The sequence below is a fragment of the Scyliorhinus torazame genome, chromosome 13, assembly GCF_047496885.1.
Source record: "Scyliorhinus torazame isolate Kashiwa2021f chromosome 13, sScyTor2.1, whole genome shotgun sequence".
NCBI classification, from domain to species: domain Eukaryota; kingdom Metazoa; phylum Chordata; class Chondrichthyes; order Carcharhiniformes; family Scyliorhinidae; genus Scyliorhinus; species Scyliorhinus torazame.
In genome coordinates this window covers 90,530,389-90,551,993 of record NC_092719.1, presented here as the reverse complement: position 1 = coordinate 90,551,993, position 21,605 = coordinate 90,530,389, and the positions used below count along the sequence as shown (strand labels likewise).

The following is a 21,605-nucleotide window of genomic DNA, read 5'->3' as shown; positions in this document are numbered from 1 at the left end:
GCCACTTCATTGCCCAGTGCAGAAGGAGGCCATTCGGCCCATCGAGTCTGCACCGGCTCTTGGAAAGAGCACCCTACCCAAGGTCAACACCTCCACCCTATCCCCATAACCCAGTAACCCCACCCAACACTAAGGGCAATTTTGGACACTAAGGGCAATTTATCATGGCCAATCCACCTAACCTGCACATCTTTGGACTGTGGGAGGAAACCGGAGCACCCGGAGGAAACCCACGCACACACGGGGAGAATGTGCCGACTCCGCACAGACAGTGACCCTAGCCGGAATCGAACCTGGGACCCTGGAGCTGTGAAGCAATTGTGCTATCCACAGTGCTACCGTGTTGCCCAGACCTCTGGCTGTTCACCCTCCCCCTTCAGGATGTCCTGTGTTCGTTCAGAGACATCCTTGACCTTGGCACCAGGGAGGCAACACACCTTCCTGGAGTCTCTTTCACGTCCACAGAAGCGTCTTTCTGTGCCGCGTATAGTCTCCTATAACTATCGCTCTCTTGCACTTTGCCCTCCCCTGCTGAGCAACAGAGACAGTTGTGGTGCCACTGTTCTGGCTGTTGTTGTTTTCCCCTGATAGGCTAACCCCCCCCCCAACAGTATCCAAAGCGGTATACCTGTTAGAGAGGGGGACAGCCACAGAGGATTCCTGCACTGACGGCCTGCCCTTTCTAGCGGTCACCCAATTGTCTGCCCGCACCTTGGGTGTGACCACATCTCTATAATTTCTATCTATGACGCTTTCCACCACCTGCATGCTCCTGAGTGCATCCAACTGCTGCTCCAACCGAACCACACGATGTGATGAGCTGCCATTGGTTGCACTTGCTGCAGATGTAGTCGACTGGAACGCTGGAAGCGTCATAGATCTGCCACATCTCACAGTTGGAGCACTGCACCCCGCTGAGTGACATTTAAGCACTAGTTGATCAATTTAAAATAAACACTTGAATTATTGTTAGATTGAGTTACAATTAACTATATGGCTCCGATGCTAGATTTTTATTGCAAAATTAAATGCTAAATACTAATCTCTTCCCTCACGTTTAGTTACTCCACTATCTAGTTAATCAATTAGATTTAATTACTTTCTCAATGCTTTTTATTAAAATTTTAATAGATTTCTTACCAGCTAATCAGGTCACAGCTTTTCTGTGACTTCACTTCAGTTTTCCCCCCACAATTTGAAAAGGTATTTGTATCACTTACCTTCCCGGGATACACTCTGGACCTCTCCCTGCAGATTATTCATAGAATTTACAGTGCAGAAGGAGGCCATTTGAGTCTGCACCGGCTCTTGGAAAGAGCACCCTACCCAACGTCAACACCTCCACCCTATCCCCATAACCCAGTAACCCCACCCAACACTAAGGGCAATTTTGGACACTATGGGCAATTTATCATGACCAATCCACCTAACCTGCACACCTTTGGACTGCGGGAGGAAACCGGAGCACCCAGAGGAAACCCACGCACACACGGGGAGGATGTGCAGACTCCGCACAGACAGTGACCCAAGCCGGAATCGAACCTGGGACCCTGGAGCTGTGAAGCAATTGTGCTATCCACAATGCTACCGTGCTGCCCACAAAGCCTCCCACTCTGCACCAAATTACCACACTGCTCCAAATTACCAAGTTCCAATTCCCGCTCTGGCTGTCTCTCACTCAGAATAAAGCTTGACTGTTGGGTTATTTTCAAGTCAAATCACTTGGAAATTAAAATGAGGCTGCATACACAAACACACACACACACAAATTCTCAACTCATGGACCACTTTGAGGAAATGACTTTTACATGGCTGTGACAGTACTAAAGCAAGAATTTAAGTGTCACAGTTTCTTTGCAAGAAGATGTTTAATGTTTTATGGTAACCACAAACAGAAAATAACAAGAATGTGTAGAACTTATTTCTCTCATTTTATAATATGCAACAACAGTTCAGGCCCCTTTAACCTCCAATCAGATTACCAAGTAGATTTATAAAAATAAATCACTGGTAACATGAATTGTAAATAGAACATGCTGTGTGTCTATATAACTACTTGGTTAACCATCAAATCAAGATCAACAAGAGTTACAAATTCTAGTTATAATTTTTAATGCCAAATAATTTCAATTGTTGTGTCAGCTGGGGTGGGATGGAGTTTGGAGCCTCTCCTCTGCCTTTAGTCCTATTTTATTTGCTGCTGCTAGAAATATTGATTTTTAAAAACAAATGACTTTGGAGGGATAACATTTACATAATAAAGAATGGCAAAGGTCTCAGGTGGCATAACCCAGAGATTTAATGAACTAAACTAGGTAAAAAATAATTAAGGACATTGTATTGCCTTCATGACTGACATGGAGTGTGGTGGCTGAGGAGCTTTTACAAACTATAATCGCAATCCTGGCCTAGAGGATAGAATCTGAATAGAAAATTAATATAACTAGACAATAGCAATTCTCCTACTCACTTGAGTGCCACATGTAGTAGAACCTTAAAGTAGGTAGTAATGCTGATTAAATCTTTTTATAGATCTTGTGAACAAGCATTGATGTAAATGTTAGGGAAAATCTGTCCTTACCATAACAGTTGCATCGGTGTATGTATATCGTAACATAAAGAATGAATTTAATGTGTGTTTGGTACCTCTCATTGCATCAGGATGTCCAAAAGCACTTTACAGCCAATGAAGTGCAATTTTGAAGTGTAGTCCCTATTATAACAATGTGTCCAACAGGCCCTCACAAACAGCAGTGTGATTCATTAATTACAACATGGTGAAGATCAAGACACCAGAATAAAAACTCTTGTATTTGAATAGTGTTACAGGGTCCATTACATCTACCCGAGTGATCTTTCTTCCCTCTATACATAAAATAGGAAGCAGAGATGTGTGAAAAACTCTCACCAATATCTCATCACCTTGAAGTCTAGGATAGGGTAATGGCAGGAATGCTGCAGCGCTTTAACACAGGACAGGGCAGTGAAGAAGTTCAGTACCACAACTTTCTTTATAACACCTTTTAGAGTGTCCATCACAGACTGAATTTGATACAGAGCCATAATGAGATTTTGGGACAGGTAAAAGATCACTTTTAGGGAGGGTATTGGAGGCACAGTCACCAATGGGGGGAGGGAATGAAATTGGGAATGTTAGAATTGGAGGAGTACCATGTTCTCAGCGGATTTTTGAACTGGAGGTAGAGCGATGACAGGTGGGGGCAAGGCCATAAGGCAATTCAAAGATCAGGTAATTTAAAAATTGAGATAGATTGAAAATGAAATTTAATTAAAAAAAATAATGGAACTAAAGGAATAAAAAAAGTTACCAAAACCTGAAGGGATGTACCCCTAGACAGAGGGCAATTGAGGAGAACACAATGGCATTAACCAAAAAGTCCCAATGGAATTTTGAATTGCACCAAAGGCTTTGGAAAAAAGGGGGAAGGAGATGCCAGAAAAACAAAGGATCTTTACTTGGGGGCAATCTGGGGCTGGTTTAGCACACTGGGCTAAATAGCTGGCTTTTAAAGCAGACCAAGGCAGGCCAGCAGCACGGTTCAATTCCCGTACCAGCCTCCCCGAACAGGCGCCGGAATGTGGCGACTAGGGGCTTTTCACAGTAACTTCATTTGAAGCCTACTTATGACAAGCGATTTTCATTTTATTTAATTTCATCCTTTATTATGGGTTCAAAATGAACCCATGAACTTCATGGGTAGTTTGTGCTTTACAGATTTTGGAAGAATAAACGTTGATGTACAGATAGGTTTTCAGGGAATTAATTTGGTGCTGCATTAGGGACTTGTTAAAGATGTGGTATTAGAGGTTTGGATGGCTCAGGAGCAGAAAGAGAATTGGATTTCTTTGGAAAAGGTGGCATGTGGGTAGTGGGAAGCCCCAAGGATCTCTCACACCCTTTCTACAAATGGCTTAGATGTAGGGAAAAAAAAGTTCTCTTTTTCTATTTTGAATTATAGTGAAATGGGTAGATGCAGTTCAATGCAGAACAAGAAAAATTATATTATAACAAAGATGGATATCTCGGTGAATTGGTGAGAACGGCAGAGGAAATCCAAGGAACTTTATCTTGAGTTATTTGAAAAAGAAATATTGCCTATAAAAGGTGCACTGGGGCAAGGACTGCAATATTTAAAATGGAATTGGCCAAGTGTTGAATGGAAATTAGAATGGCCTAGACTGCTCAACCCACAGAAAAGGCATCAATGGGCTGATCTTTGTGCTGTAATTTCTGAGATTCAATTAACCTTGCTTTTGTCAATTTGGATGGAATGCCAAATTTTACTGCTTTGATAATTAACCAGTTCTGTCTAGTAAGATCAGCTCCACTATCAAAAAACTTTGGTGAATGTTCACTTCTGAAGAGCACAGGCTGCTTGATAAGGATAGTAACTTTCCCTGCCATTGGAGGCTTGTTATTAAGCAATGGTATTTGGGAACTGATCAATGCCCACAGGAGCTAGAACCAGCAGTCAAACGTTGATGTGATAAACTGCAGATACCTAGTCTGGATTAACTATCTTGCCGGATCAAGACAGTATTCAATTTACAGCAGGCCTTATAGCCAAGAAGTTTCCTATTGTGGAATGAACTGCGATTAAGGAAGCAGCAATCTACACACTGGTATTGCGTTCAGGCTTTCCTCTCAGATGTACAGCAGTCTTTACATCACATTCTAACTATTCACCTGGGGTATCTCTTGTTTTTAAATTTGTTCTTGGGATATGACACTACTGGCTAGACCAGCATTTATTGCCCATACCCAAATGCCCTCGAGAAAATGGTGGGAACCACCTTGTATTCCTGCAGTCTATCTGGTAAATTGTAGCTGGATGAAATCCATGTAACTATTGAGGCAATAAGGGCGAGAAACACTCAAAAGTTTTTGGGTGGAAAATAATTCATGCCTTTCCATTGTTTCAGCAAAATAATGGGGAAACAGGAAGTAGTGGGGGAGTGATGGTGTCGACTTCTGGTTAGAAGAGGAGGAAGAAAGGAGGGAGATGCGAGAATAACTTCCCAACGCAAAGAGAACTTGCCATCATGCAAAATTCAGGAGGAATATGTCTAACAAATGATATCCATGTGGGAATCCAAAAATGTATTTGATTGGAAACTGAACATGTTAACACTACATGGCAGTCTTCCAGCTTTATCAGGAACAAGCTTTGGCTGCACCACATCAGCGCTCCTTCACACACTCAACTTCAATAAGGTGAAATGCACCTTTGATAATACCGTGTGGTAATACTTAAACTCTCTCAGCTCATTATATTACAACAGAACTGACCTTATGTGCCTGTTTGTAACTTTGCAGTACATATACTTCTTTTTGTACATTGGCTGTAAAGCACTTTGACACCCTGAAGTCATGGAAGATACTAATTGTCTTGTCAATACAAAAGTATTGTCTTGTGAAGAAGTTTAAAAGTATAGGCACTTGGATCTTTTAAGTGAATGTCAGTTTAAAACAAAGTTATTAATAAGTCAGTTTGAGTGATTGACAGGTTTTATACTCATTAATTTGATTGTGTAAACCAGCCCTAAATTACTAGTAGAATAATGAATACTGATTCTTCATTCCCCGATAGAAAGATATCCTTCATCCAACACAAAATTCACCCATCGCTTCATTGGTCGAATATTCAACAACAAAATTTACATATGAAAAGACTGAACTGGAAATCAAAGAAACTGTTGGAGACTACAAATGGTTTTTGCTGTGACTGCCCCAATACTCGGTCTCTATGCTTCAGATTCTAAACACTCTTCAGCTTCCTCTTTGTCCATCTGTTGTCTTAGCAAAAGGAACTTTCCGTCAGCACTGAGTTTTATTGACTTCATGAGTGCGGCTAAAGCTTCTGGATCCTGAAACATACAGAATTCCTTCGATAATTAAACAGATTCTTTTCAAATACTGTGATCCAGCCACTTACAGCACTAGTCTATTCTGGGTGATGATTTAAACTGCACTGGTTGTTCAGCTTTCAGGACATCAGCCGGAAAGGTAATGTTATTCCAACAGTTAAAACAGGAGATTAAACAAGTCCAAGAACTACAGATTAGTTAGCATCAGTGGTAGAACAGATAGAGCGTTTTATTCAAAACTGTAAAAGTAAAACATCTAAATTCATAACAAGAGCAGTTAGGACAGATTCCAAAAGATAACATACTTGACCAACCTTACTGAATTCTTTGAAGCAACAACAGATAGACTGGATAGGATAATGTAGTAAATGTTATATCCTGAGATTTTCTAAAGTGCTTTGAAATCACCTAGTAAACACCCTGGAGGGGCACCAATATCCTGGGCACTTTGCTAGTGCTGTTAGGGAGGGTTTAATTGAGTGTGGTAGGGGGGTGGGAATGGAACAACTGGCAAGTGTAGGGACTGGGGGAAAAAATGAGACTGAGATAAACATGGCGCAGAGTAAGAGGAGGCAGAGGAAAGCCGCAGGGCTCAGTGGGACTGTAGGTCTGGAGTGAGTTTGCTTCAATGCAAGAAATATAACAGGTAAAATAGAAGAACTGAGAGCCTGGATTACTGTATGGAACTGTGATGTAATTGCAATTACGGAGACATGGTTAACAGCTTAATGCTCAGGGATATTGTTGTTTTAGACGGGACAGAGGGGAAATAAAAGAGGTGGGGGAGTTGCATTGCTGATTAGGGAGCAGATCACAGCTGTGTTGAGGGAGGACACATTGGAAGGATCTTGTAGTGAGGCATTATGGGTGGAGCTCAGGAATAAGAAGGGTGAAATCACAATGTTGGGAATGTACTATAGACCACCCAACAGCCCAGAGGAGCAGTTGTGTAGTCAGATATTGAAAAGGTGTGAAAAAAGCAGGGTAGTTGTGATGGGTGACTTTAACGTCCCCCAGATTTACTGGGAATCCCTTTGTTCGGATGGAGAGCAATTTGTTAGATGTGTCCAGGAGGGCTTTTTGATACAGTATGTTGACAATCCAACCACGGAGGGGGCCAGACTAGGCTTGGTATTGGGGAATGAGCCAGGCCAGGTGATTGATGTTTCAGTGGGGGAGCATTTTGGACTTATGACCATAATTCCACAAGATTTTGAGTAGTTATGGATAAGGACAAGAGTGGCCTGTGGTTAGGGTGCTTAATTGGGCGAGGGCTAATTACATCCAAATTAGACAGTAACTGGGGAATGTGGTTTGGGAGTGGCTATTTGAAGGCAAATCCACGTCTGACATGTGGGAGGCTTTTAAAGGCCAGTTGATTGAAGTGGCATGTCCCCGCAAAAATGAAGGATATAAATGGCAGGATTCCGGAACCATGGATGACAAGGGAAATTGTAAGCTTAGTCAAAAGGAAAAAGGAAACATACGATAGGTCTAAGCATCTTAAAAACTGACAAAGTCCTTGAGGTATACAGTGAAAGTAGGAAGGAATATGGAATTAGGAGAGCTAAAAGGGGCCAGGAAATGTCTTTAGCAAACATGGTCAAGGAGAGCAAGATAAGAGTATAAGGGTCCACTCAAGGACAATGAAGGGAAGTTATGGGTGGAACGACAGGAAGTGGGTGAAATCCTTAATGAATACTTTGTATTCACTAGGGAGAAGGACATGACGGACGTTGAGGTCAGGGGTAGGTGTCTGAACGTTCTTGAGAACGTCAATATATCAAAGGAGGAAGTGTAGAGTATCCTAAATTGCATTAATGTAGACAAGACCCCGAGGCCGGACGTGATCTATCTCAGGTTACAACAGATATCTTCACATCCTCTTTGACCACAGGCGAGGTTCCAGAGGACTGGAGAATAGACAATGTTGTTCCCTTGTTTAAGATAATCCAGCAAATTATAGGCCGGTGAGCCTGACATCAGTGGTGGGCACGCTTTTGGAAAAGATACTGAGGGATAGGATATATGCATATTTGGAGGAAAATGGACTAGTTAGTGACATGCAGCATGGTTTTGTAGGGTGAAAGTCATGTCTCACCAACTTGATTGAGCTTTTTTTGAAGAGGTGACAAAGAAAATTGATGAGGGAAGGGCTGGGGTGTAGTTTATATGGACTTTAGAAAGGAATTTGACAAAGTTCTACATGGCAGACTGGTACAAAAACTAAAATCACATGGGATTTGGGATGGGCTCACTAGATAGATACAGAACTGGCTTGGTTATAGACGACAGAGAGTAGTGTTGGAAGGGTGTTTTTCAAAATGGAGATCTGAAGCTAATGGTTTTCCAGAGATCAGTGAACAAAGAACAAACAACAAAGTACAGCACAGGAACAGGCCCTTCGGCCCTCCAGAACTGCGCCGGCCATGCTGCCTGTCTAAACTAAAACGGTCTACACTTTCGGCGTCCGTACCCGTCTATTCCCATCCTATTCATGTATTGGTCAAGATGCCCCTTAAACGTCACTATCGTCCCTGCTTCCACCACCTCCTCCGGCAGCGAGTTCCAGGCACCCACTACCCTCTGTGTAAAAAAACTTGCCTCATACCACTCCTCTAAACATTGCCCCTCACACCTTAAACCTATGCCCCCTAGTAATTAACCCCTCTACCCCGGGAAAAAGTCTCTGACTATCCACTCTGTCTATGCTCCTCATAATTTTGTCGACCTCTATCAGGTCGCCCCTCAACCTTCTTTGTTCCAGTGAAAACAAACCGAGTTTATATAACTTCTCCTCATAGCTAATGCCCTCCATACCAGGCAACATCCTGGTAAATCTCTTCTGCACCCTCTCTAAAGCCTCCACATCCTTCTGGTAGTGTGGCGACCAGAATTGAACACTATACTCCAAGTGTGACCTAACTAAGGTTCTATACAGCTGCAACATGACTTGCCAATTTTTATACTCTATGCCCCGGCCAATGAAGGCAAGCATGCCGTATGCCTTCTTGACTACCTTCTCCATCTGTGTTGCCCCTTTTAGTGACCTGTGGACCTGCACACCTAGATCCCTCTGGCTGTCAATAGTCTTGAGGTTCTACCATTCACTGTATATTCCCTACCTGTATTGGACCTTCCAAAATGCATTACTTCACATTTTTACGGATTAAACTCCATCTGCCATATCTCCGCCCAAGTCTCCAATGAGCTAAATCCTGCTGTATCCTCTGACAGTCCTCATCGCTGTCTGCAATTCCACCACCCTTTGTATCGTCCGCAAACTTAATCAGACATTTTCCTCCAAATCATTTATATACACTACGAACAGCAAAGGTCCCAGCACTCATCCCTGCGGAACACCACTAGTCACAGCCCTCCAATCAGAAAAGCACCCTTCCTACTCTTTGCCTTCTATGACCTAGCCAATTCTGTATCCATCTTGCCAGCTCACCCCTGATCCCGTGTGACTTCACCTTTTGTACCAGTCTGCCATGAGGGACCTTGTCAAAGGCCTTATTGAAGTGCATATAGACAACATCCACTGCCCTACCTGCATCAATCATCTTTGTGACCTCTTCAAAAAACTTTATCAAGTTAGTGAGACATGACAAAACATCACAAAACCGTGCTGCCTCTCACTAATATGTCCACTTGCTTCCATATGGAAGTAGATCCTGTTTCGAAGAATTCTCTCCAGTAATTTCCCTACCAGACATAAGGCTCACCGGCCTGTAGTTCCTTGGATTATCCTTGCTACCCTTCTTAAACAAAGGAACAACATTGGCTATTCTTCAGTCCTCCGGGACATCACCTGAAGACAGTCGGATCCAAAGGTTTCTGTCAAGGCCTCAACAATTTCCTCTCTTGTCTCCTTCAGTATTCTAGGGTAGATCCCATCAGGTCCTGGAGACTTATCCACCTTAATATTTTTCAAGACGCCCAACACCAGTGCTGGGACTTCTGTTGTTTGTGGTATATATAAATGATCTGGAGGAAAATGTGGGTGGTCTGATGAGTAAGTTTGTGGATGATACGAAGATTGTCGGAGTTGCTGATAATGCCAAGGATTGTCAGGGGATACAACAGGATATAGATAGATTGGAGACGTGGGCATAGAAATGGCAGATGGAGTTTAATCCGGAAAAATGGTAGGTGATACACTTTGGAGAATCAAATCTAGGTATGAATTACACTGTAAATGGCAAAACCCTGAGGGACACTGACATACAGAGGGATCTGGGCATGCAGGTCCACAGTTCATAAAAGTGGAAACACAGGTTAGCAAGGTGATTCAGAAGGCATATGGCATGCTTGCCTTCATCAGCTGGGGCATTGAGTACAGGATTTGGGAAATCATGTTGCAGCTATACAAAACTTTGGTTAGGCCGCATTTGGAGCAGTTCTCGTCACCACATTACCAGAAGGACGTGGAAACTTTGAGAGCGTGCAAAAAAGGTTGCCAGGTCTTGAGGGTGTTGGCCATGAGGAGAGGTTGAAAAAACTAGGATTGTTTTCCCTGGAAAGATAGAGGCTGAGAGGAAAACTAATAGAGGTCTACAAAATTATGAGAGGCAGATAGGGTGGAGAGTCAGAGGCTTTTTTCCAAGGGTGGAAGTGTCAATTACAAGGGGGCACAGGTTCAAGATGAGAGGTGGGAGGTTTACATAGAACATAAAACAGTACAGCACAGAACAGGCCCATCGGCCCTCGATGTTGTGCCGAGCCTTGTCCGAAACCAAGATCAAGCTATCCCACTCTCTGTCATTCTGGTGTGCTCCATGTGCCTATCCAATAACCGCTTGAAAGTTCCTAAAGTGTCCGACTCCACTATCACAGCAGGCAGTCCATTCCACACCCTAACCACTCTCTTGAGTAAAGAACCTACCTCGGACATCCCTCCTATATCTCCCACCCTGAACATAACATAAGAACTAGGAACAGGAGTAGGCCATCTGGCCCCTCGAGCCTGCTCAATTTAATGAGATCACGGCTGATCTTTGTGGACTCAGCTCCACTCTCCGGCCCGTACACCTTATCCCCGAATCCCTTTATTCTTTAGAAAGGTATCTATCTTTTTCTTAAAAACATTTAAATAAGGAACCTTATAGTTATCCCCCCTTGTAACAGCTACATCAACCCGAGGAAATAGTCTCTGAACGTCCACTCTACCTATCCCCCTCATCATCTTATAAACCTCGATTAAGTCGCCTCTCATCCTCCTCCGCTCCAAAGAGAAAAGCCCTAGCTCCCTCAACCTTTCCTCATAAGACCTTTCCTCATAAGACCTTTCCTCATAAGACCTTGCCTCATAAGACCTATCCTCATAAGACCTATCCTCATAAGACCTATCCTCCAAACCAGGCAGCATCCTGGTAAATCTCCTTTGCACCCTTTACAATGCTTCCACATCCTTCCTGTAGTGAGGTGACCAGAACTGCACACAATACTCCAAATGTGGTCTCACCAGGGTCATGTACAGTTGCAGCATAACCCCACGGCTCTTAAACTCAAGCCCCCCGTTAATAAACGCTAACACAATATAGGCCTTCTTCACGGCTCTATCCACTTGAGTGGCAACCTTCAGAGATCTGTGGACATGAACCCCAAGATCTCTCTGTTCCTCCACATTCCTCAGAACCCTGTCGTTGACCCTGTAATCCGCATTCAAAGCTTTCCTTCCAAAATGAATCACCTTGCACTTATCAGGGTTAAACTCCATCTGCCATTTTTCGGCCCAGCTCTGCATCTTATCAATGTCTCTTTGCAGCCTACAACAGCCCTTCACCTTATCCACTTCTCCACCAATCTTGGGTGTCATCAGCAAATTTATTGACCCACCCTTCAGCCCCCTTTATCCAAGTCATTGATAAAAATCACAAACAGCAGATGACCGAGCACTGATCCCTGTGGTACACCGCTGGTAACTGGTCTCCAGTCTGAAAATTTTCCATCCACCACCACCCTCTGTCTTCTATGTGATAGCCAGTTACTTATCCAATTGGTCAAATTTCCCTCTATCCCACACCTCCTTACTTTCTTCATGAGCCGACCATGGGGAAACTTTAAAATCCATGTCTACGACATCAACTGCTCTACCTTCATCTACACACTTAGTTACCTCCTCAAAGAATTCAATCAAATTTGTAAGGCAAGACTTACCCTTCACGAATCCGTGTTGACTATCCCTGATTAAGCTGCATCTTTTAAAATGGTCATAAATCCTATCCTTCAGGACATTTTCCATTAACTGAAGTAAGACTAACCGGCCTATAATTACCAGGGTCATTCCTATTCCCTTTCTTGAACAGAGGAACAACATTCGCCACTCTCCAGTCCTTTGGCACTATCCCCGTAGACAGTGAGGACCCAAAGATCAAAGCCAAAGGCTCTGCAATCTCATCCCTTGCCTCCCAAAGAATCCTAGGATATATCCCATCTGGCCCAGGGGACTTGCCAACCCTAAGATTTTTCAAAATTGCTAATACATCCTTCCTCAGAACATCTACCAGCCTACCCGCCTGTATCACATACTCATCCTCAAAAACATGGCCCCTCTCCTTGGTGAACACTGAAGAAAAGTATTCATCAACGCCTCTCCAATTTCTTCTGACTCAATGCACAAGTTCTCACTACTGTCCTTGACCGGCCTTACCCTCACCCTGGTCATTCTTTTATTTCTCACATAAGAGTAAAAAGCCTTGGGATTTTCCTTGATCCAACCCGCCAAGGACTTCTTATGCCCCCTCCTAGCTCTCCTAAGCCCTTTTTTTTTCGCTCATTCCTTGCTACCTTGTAACCCTCAAGTGACCCAACTGAACCTTGTTTTCTCATCCTTACATACACTTCCTTTTTCCTCTTGACAAGACATTCAACCTCTTTTGTGAACCATGGTTCCCTCACACGGCAATTTCCTCCCTGCTTGACAGGGACATACCTATCAAGGACACGCAGTATTTGTTCCTTGAACAAACTCCACTTTTCATTTGTGCCTTTCCCTGACAGTTTCTGTTCCCATCTTTTGCTCCTTAATTCTTGCCGAATCGCATCATAATTACCCCTCCCCCAATTATAAACCTTGCCCTGCCGTATGGCCCTATCCCTCTCCATTGCAATAGTGAAAGACACTGAATTGTGGTCACTATCTCCAAAGTGCTCTCCCACAAACAAATCTAACACTTGGCCCGGTTCATTACCCAGTACTAAATCCAATGTGGCCCCACCTCTTGTCGGCCTATCCACATATTGTGTCAGGAAACCATCCTGCACACACTGTACAAAAATTGCCCCATCCGAACTGTTCGACTTATAGAGGTTCCAATCAATATTTGGAAAGTTAAACTCACCCATGACAACTACTCTGAGACCTCCACACCTATCCATAATCTGTTTTGCAATTTCTTCCTCCACATCTCTATTACTATTTGGGGGCCTATAGAAAACTCCTAACAACGTGACCGCTCCTTTCCTATTTCTAACTTCAGCCCATATTACCTCAGTAGGCAGATCCCCCTCGAACTACCTTTCTGCAGCCGTTAAGCTATCCTTGATTAACAATGCTACTCCTCCACCTCTTTTACCACCTTCCCTACTCTCACTGAAACATCTATACCCCGGAACTTTCAACAACCATTCCTGTCCCTGTTCTAACCATGTCTCCGTAATGGCCACAACATTGTAGTCCCAAGTACCAATCCACGCTCCAAGTTCACCATCCTTATTCTCGTTTCATTGCTCCTTTCATTGAAGTAGACACACTTCAACCCACCTTTTTGTCTGCCGGTACATTCCTGTGACATTGATACCCTCCTCAGTACCTCACTACTCTCAACAATGGCTTCTGGACTACAGATCGTTTTCCCATCCCCCTGACAAATTAGTTTAAACCCCCCCGAAGAGCCGTAGCAAATTTCCCTCCCAGGATATTGGTGCCCCTCTGGTTCAAGTGCAAACCGTCCTGTCTGTACAGGTCCCACCTTCCCCAGAATGTGCTCCACTTATCCACGTAACTAAAACCCTCCCTCCCTCCTACACCATCCCTGCAGCCACGTGTTCATCTGCACTCCCTCCCTATTCCTCAACTCGCTAGCACGTGGCACCGGCAACAAACCAGAGATGACAACATGGTTTGTCCTGGCTCTCAGCTTCCACCCTAGCTCCCTAAATTCCTGTTTTAAATCCCCGTCCCTTCTCTTACCTATGTCGTTGGTACCGATGTGTACCACGACTTGTGACTGTTCCCCCTCCCCCTTAAGGAAATTCTGGAAACACGGTCCGAGATGTCACAGCCCCTGGCACCCGGGAGGCAACATGCCATCTGTGAGTCTCTTTCGTTGCCACAGAGATGTGCAGGATACGTTTTTCACATAGAGAGTGGTGGGTGCCTGGAACGCACTGCCAGAGGATATGGTGGAAGCAGGCATATTAGCAACATTTAAGAGGCACCTGGATGGATACATGAATAGGAGGGAAAGAGGGATATGGACCGCATAAGGCCAGAAGGTTTTTTTAGTTAGGGCACCATGATCGACACAGGGTTGGGTGGCCGAAGGGCCTGTTCCTGTGCTGTACTTTTCTTTGTTATTTGTTTCAAACTGATGAAGGAGGTTAATAGCTTTAAGTACAGAATGGATATAGCTATTGATTAGATCTTAAGGATTGTTAGATTGATAAGTGAAGGGCATGATTTAAAAAAAGGATTGGTGCTGGGACCATTGTTATTCACTATTTACATAAACAATTTGGACTCAAGAATACTGAGAAGGTGTTTCTCGTGGGTAAATCAGGAACTGAGGGGCACAGTTTAAAAATAAAGGGTCCCCATTTACGACAAGAGGTGAGGAGGAATCTCTTCTCTCAGAGGGTTGTTAGTCTTTGGAACTCTCCTTCAGTCAGCAGTGAAGACTAGGTCATTGAATATATTGAAGGCTGAGTTAGACAGATATTGGATCTCCAAATTTACAAAAAGAATATAGAGGCACTGAAGGATTCTGAAAAATTGACACGGTTGACATTCAACAGAGTTGTTCTAACTAGAAGGACGAACAGAACAGGCTGGGGGACATTTTTCTAGAAAAAAGGCGGAGAGGTTTTAAAACTATGAAGGAGTGTGATAGATAGGGGCAGCACGGTAGCACAAGTGAATAGCACTGTGGCTTCACAGCGCCAGGGTCCCAGGTTAGATTCCCCGCTGGGTCACTGTCTGTACGGAATCTGCACGTTCGCCCAGTGTCTGCGTGGGTTTCCTCCGGATGCTCCGGTTTCCTCCCACAGTCCAAAGACGTGCAGGTTAGGTGGATTGGCCATGCTAAATTGCCCTTAGTGACCAAAAAGGTGAGGAGGGGTTATTGGGTTACGGGGATAGGGTGGAAGTGAGGGCTTAAGTGGGTCGGTGCAGACTCGATGGGCTGAATGGCCTCCTTCTGCACTGTATGTTCTATGAACAGATGTTTCCACTTGAGCAGGACTCCAAATCCATAATTGTAAGCTATTAACTGAATCCAATAAGGAATTCAAGAGAAACATCCAAAGATATACAGTTTAGGTGGATTGCCCCTCAGTGTCCAAAAGGTTAGGTGGGGTTATTGGGATAGGGTGGCAGCGTGGACCTGGGTAGGGTGCTCAAGGGTTGATGCAGACCCAATGGGCCGAATGGCCTCCTTCTGCACTATAGGGTTCTATGATTCTACAAAACGTCTTTACCCAGAAAGTGGTTAGAATATGAACTATAGGTGAACTTAGAGCTTGGATTAGTACTTGGAACTCTGATGTTGTTGCCATTACAGAGACCTGGTTGAGGGAAGGGCAGGATTGGCAGCTAAACGTTCCAGGATTTAGATGTTTCAGGCGGGATAGAGGGGGATGTAAAAGGGGAGTTGCGCTACTGATTAGGGAGAATATCAGAGCTGTTCTGCGGGAGGACACCTCAGAGGGCAGTGAGGCTATATGGGTAGAGATCAGGAATAAGAAGGGTGCAGTCACAATGTTGGGGGTTTACTACAGGCCTCCCAACAGCCAGCGGGAGATAGAGGAGCAGATAGGTAGACAGATTTTGGAAAAGAGTAAAAACAACAGGGTTGTGGTGATGGGAGACTTCAACTTCTCCAATATTGACTGGGACTCACTTAGTGCCAGGGGCTTAGACGGGGCGGAGTTTGTAAGGAGCATCCAGGAGGGCTTCTTAAAACAATATGTAGACAGTCCAACTAGGGAAGGGGGGGTACTGGACCTGGTATTGGGGAATGAGCCCGGCCAGGTGGTAGATGTTTCAGTAGGGGAGCATTTTGGTAACAGTGACCACAATTCAGTAAGTTTTAAAGTACTGGTGGACAAGGATAAGAGTGGTCCTAGGATGAATGTGCTAAATTGGGGGAAGGCTAATTATAACAATATTAGGCGGGAACTGAAGAACATAGATTGGGGGCGGATGTTTGAGGGCAAATCAACATCTGACATGTGGGAGACTTTCAAGTGTCAGTTGAAAGGAATTCGGGACCGGCATGTTCCTGTGAGGAAGAAGGATAAATACGGCAATTTTCGGGAACCTTGGATAACGAGAGATATTGTAGGCCTCGTCAAAAAGAAAAAGGAGGCATTTGTCAGGGCTAAAAGGCTGGGAACAGACAAAGCCTGTGTGGAATATAAGGAAAGTAGGAAGGAACTTAAGCAAGGAGTCAGGAGGGCTAGAAGGGGTCACGAAAAGTCATTGGCAAATAGGGTTAAGGAAAATCCCAAGGCTTTGTACACGTACATAAAAAGCAAGAGGGTAGCCAGAGAAAGGGTTGGCCCACTGAAGGATAGGCAAGGGAATCTATGTGTGGAGCCAGAGGAAATGGGCGAGGTACTAAATGAATACTTTGCATCAGTATTCACTGAAGAGAAGAAATTGGTAGATGTTGAGTCTGGAGAAGGGTGTGTAAATAGCCTGGGTCACATTGAGATCCAAAAAGACGAGGTGTTGGGTGTCTTAAAAAATATTAAGGTAGATAAGTCCCCAGGGCCTGATGGGATCTACCCCAGAATACTGAAGGAGGCTGGAGAGGAAATTGCTGAGGCCTTGACAGAAATCTTTGGATCCTCACTGTCTTCAGGTGATGTCCCAGAGGACTGGAGAATAGCCAATGTTGTTCCTCTGTTTAAGAAGGGTAGCAAGGATAATCCAGGGAACTACAGGCCGGTGAGCCTTACTTCAGTGGTAGGGAAATTACTGGAGAGAATTCTTCGAGACAGGATCTACTCCCATTTGGAAGCAAATGGACGTATTAGTGAGAGGCAGCATGGTTTTGTGAAGGGGAGGTCGTGTCTCACTAACTTGATAGTTTTTCGAGGAGGTCACTAAGATGATTGATGCAGGTAGGGCAGTGGATGTTGTCTATATGGACTTCAGTAAGGCCTTTGACAAGGTCCCTCATGGTAGACTAGTACAAAAGGTGAAGTCACACGGGATCAGGGGTGAGCTGGCAAGGTGGATACAGAACTGGCTAGGTCATAGAAGGCAGAGAGTAGCAATGGAAGGATGCTTTTCTAATTGGAGGGCTGTGACCAGTGGTGTTCCACAGGGATCAGTGCTGGGACCTTTGCTGTTTGTAGTATATATAAATGATTTGGAGGAAAATGTAACTGGTCTGATTCATAAGTTTGCAGACGACACAAAGGTTGGTGGAATTGCAGATTGCGATGAGGACTGTCAGAGGATACAGCAGGATTTAGATTGTTTGGAGACTTGGGCGGAGAGATGGCAGATGGAGTTTAATCCGGACAAATGTGAGGTAATGAATTTTGGAAGAACATAAGAACATAAGAACTAGGAGCAGGAGTAGGCCATCTGGCCCCTCGAGCCTGCTCCGCCATTCAATGAGATCATGGCTGATCTTTTGTGGACTCAGCTCCACTTTCCGGCCCGAACACCATAACCCTTAATCCCTTTATTCTTCAAAAAACTATCTATCTTTATCTTAAAAACATTTAATGAAGGAGCCTCTACTGCTTCACTGGGCAAGGAATTCCATAGATTCACAACCCTTTGGGTGAAGAAGTTCCTCCTAAACTCTGTCCTAAATCTACTTCCCCTTATTTTGAGGCTATGCCCCCTAGTTCTGCTTTCACCCGCCAGTGGAAACAACCTGCCCGCATCTATCCTATCGATTCCCTTCATAATCTTATATGTTTCTATAAGATCCCCCCTCATCCTTCTAAATTCCAACGAGTACAGTCCCAGTCTACTCAACCTCTCCTCGTAATCCAACCCCTTCAGCTCTGGGATTAACCTAGTGAATCTCCTCTGCACACCCTCCAGTGCCAGTACGTCTTTTCTCAAGTAAGGAGACCAAAACTGAACACAATACTCCAGGTGTGGCCTCACTAACACCTTATACAATTGCAGCAGAACCTCCCTAGTCTTAAACTCCATCCCTCTAGCAATGAAGGACAAAATTCCATTTGCCTTCTTAATCACCTGTTGCACCTGAAAACCAACTTTCTGCGACTCATGCACGAGCACACCCAGGTCTCTCTGCACAGCAGCATGTTTTAATATTTTATCATTTAAATAATAATCCCTTTTGCCGTTATTCTTACCAAAATGGATAACCTCACATTTGTCAACATTGTATTCCATCTGCCAGACCCTAGCCCATTCACTTAGCCTGTCCAAATCCCTCTGCAGACTTCCAGTATCCTCTGCACTTTTTGCTTTACCACTTATCTTAGTGTCGTCTGCAAACTTGGACACATTGCCCTTGGTCCCCAACTCCAAATCATCTCTATAAATTGTGAACAGTTGTGGGCCCAACACTGATCCCTGAGGGACACCACTAGCTACTGATTGCCAACCAGAGAAACACCCATTAATCCCCACTCTTTGCTTTCTATTAATTAACCAATCCTCTATCCATGCTCCTACTTTCCCCTTAATGCCATGCATCTTTATCTTATGCAACAACCTTGTGTGTGGCACCTTGTCAAAGGCTTTCTGGAAATCCAGATATACCACATCCATTGGCTCCCCGTTATCTACCACACTGTTAATGTCCTCAAAAAATTCCACTAAATTAGTTAGGCACGACCTGCCCTTTATGAACCCATGCTGCGTCTGTCCAATGGGACAATTTCCATCCAGGTGCCTCGCTATTTCTTCCTTGATGATAGATTCCAGCATCTTCCCTACTACCGAAGTTAAGCTCACTGGCCTATAATTACCCACTTTCTGCCTACCTCCTTTTTTAAACAGTGGTGTCACGTTTGCTAATTTCCAATCCGCCGGGACCACCCCAGAGTCTAGTGAATTTTGGTAAATTATCACTAGTGCATTTGCAATTTCCCTAGCGATCTCCTTTAGCACTCTGGGATGCATTCCATCAGGGCCAGGAGACTTGTCTACCTTTAGCCCCATTAGCTTGCCCATCACTACCTCCTTGGTGATATCAATCCTCTCAAGGTCCTCACCTATCATAGCCTCATTTCCATCAGTCACTGGCATGTTATTTGTGTCTTCCACTGTGAAGACCGACCCAAAAAACCTGTTCAGTTCCTCAGCCATTTCCTCATCTCCCATTATTAAATCTCCCTTCTCATCCTCTAAAGGACTAATGCAGGTAGGGAATATACAGTGAATGGTAGAACCCTCAAGAGTATTGAAAGTCAAAGAGATCTAGGAGTACAGGTCCACAGGTCACTGAAAGGGGCAACACAGGTGGAGAAGGTAGTCAAGAAGGCATACGGCATGCGTGCCTTCATTGGCCGGGGCATTGAGTATAAGAATTGGCAAGTCATGTTGCAGCTGTATAGAACCTTAGTTAGGCCACACTTGGAGTATAGTGTTCAATTCTGGTCGCCACACTACCAGAAGGATGTGGAGGCTTTGGAGAGGGTGCAGAAGAGATTTACCAGAATGTTGCCTGGTATGGAGGGCATTAGCTATGAGGAGCGGTTGAATAAACTCGGTTTGTTCTCACTGGAACGAAGGAGGTTGAGGGGCGACCTGATAGAGGTCTACAAAATTATGAGGGGCATAGACAGAGTGGATAGTCAGAGGCTTTTCCCTGGGGTAGAGGGGTCAATTACTAGGGGGCATAGGTTTAAGGTGAGAGGGGCAAGGTGGGTGCCTGGAACTCACTACCGGAGGAGGTAGTGGAGGCAGGGACGATAGGGACATTTAAGGGGCATCTTGACAAATATATGAATAGGATGGGAATAGAAGGATACGGACCCAGGAAGTGTAGAAGATTGTAGTTTAGTCGGGCAGTATGGTCGGCACGGGCTTGGAGGGCCGAAGGGCCTGTTCCTGTGCTGTACATTTCTTTGTTCTTTGTTCTTTGTTTAGAGTAGATGTACGAGGCAAGTTTTTTACGCAGAGGGTAGTGGGTGGCTGGAACTCACTACCGGAGGAGGTGGTGGAGGCAGGGACGATAGTGACATTTAAGGGGCATCTTGATAAATACATGAATAGGATGGGAATAGAGGGATACGGACCCAGGAAGTGTCGAACATTGTAGTTTAGTCGGGCAGCATGGTCGGCACGGGCTTGGAGGGCCGAAGGGCCTGTTCCTGGGCTGTACATTTCTCTGTTCTTTGTTTGTTTGCATAAGTGAGGCGAATAGCATAGATGTATTTTAAAGGCAAGGCAGATGAGTATAAAAGAGACAGAAACACAGAAAAGGTTACGCTGATAGGGTTAAGTGAAGTACGGGCAAGAAGAGGCTCGTGCGGAGCATGAACACCACCAGCACAACTATGAACGGGCAATTTCTGTGCTGTTCATTCCATGTAATTAGTGTGCCATCTGGAGCATGACTGCTGTTGTTGCAATCACTTACATTTTTGTATTTCAAATCGCTGACAAATTTGGTATGTTTCAATTAGCTCGAAATTGTGATTCAAAAAAATGAAATAGGAACTGTAACCATTGTCCAAATGGATCACATTGGCAGCAGAATGTAGAACTGTTCTTTAAATGTCTTCCAACTCCCACATTGTAGACCTAAACACTACCCACCATTCCTTCAGCTATTAAAACAAATTTTAATACTCACCCTTTCTGCCTGATTAATCTTCCTTCCAAGATCAATAATGGAACATATCTGCAAAATAAGAGACAGGAAACACAGTAATGTCTAGTTTTTGATAAATGATTCACTCACTTCGGCATTCCACATTGTAAAAATTGGTATGGGTCACTGTACCACAGAAAGCATCCTGTCTGGCTGCATCACAGTCTGGTATGGCAACTGCTCAGCTCAAGATTGTAAGAAACTACAGAGAGTCGAGAACACAGACAGCCCAGCCCATCACACGACCCCGCCTCCCATCCATTGACTCTGTCTACACCTCCAAATGCCTTGGGAAAGTGGGCAGTGTTATCAAAGACCCTTTCCACCCGGATTATTCTCTCTTCCAACTTTTTCCATCGGGCAGGAGACACAAAAGTCTGAGAACATGCACTAAAGGTTCAAAAACAGCTTCTTCCCCATGTAGCGCACAATGACTTACGAGAGAGACGAGAAGTGATGAAGTCGATTCAGGCTTTATTAAGCGAGACTTGTCCCCAGCAGTTCAGCAACAGAATGAAGCGGCGGGGAGAAGCTCGGGTTCTTATGCTCCGCCTTCAGGGCGGAGCCAGGAGTCAGCAGCCAACCAGGACCCGGGATCTGTCAGCCAATAGCATCACGGCTTCACAGTCCCACATGACCCCTAATACATACCACCACATTCACCCCTTG

At 44.4% G+C, this 21,605-nt stretch overlaps 1 protein-coding gene across 3 annotated transcripts in view; it reads right to left on the bottom strand.

Moving 5' to 3' along the window:
* Positions 1-1,849: 1,849 nt before the first annotated feature.
* appl2 (adaptor protein, phosphotyrosine interaction, PH domain and leucine zipper containing 2) overlaps positions 1,850-21,605 on the bottom strand; it is a 271,692-nt gene continuing 251,936 nt past the window's right edge. For all 3 annotated transcript variants that reach the window (XM_072471949.1, XM_072471947.1, XM_072471948.1), the window contains 2 exons: positions 20,919-20,966; positions 1,850-5,889 (listed from right to left, as the gene is read on the bottom strand). In XM_072471949.1, the coding sequence (XP_072328050.1) occupies positions 5,767-5,889; positions 20,919-20,966 (171 nt within the window). In that variant the 3' untranslated portion in view covers positions 1,850-5,766. The remainder of the gene's footprint in view (positions 5,890-20,918; positions 20,967-21,605) is intronic.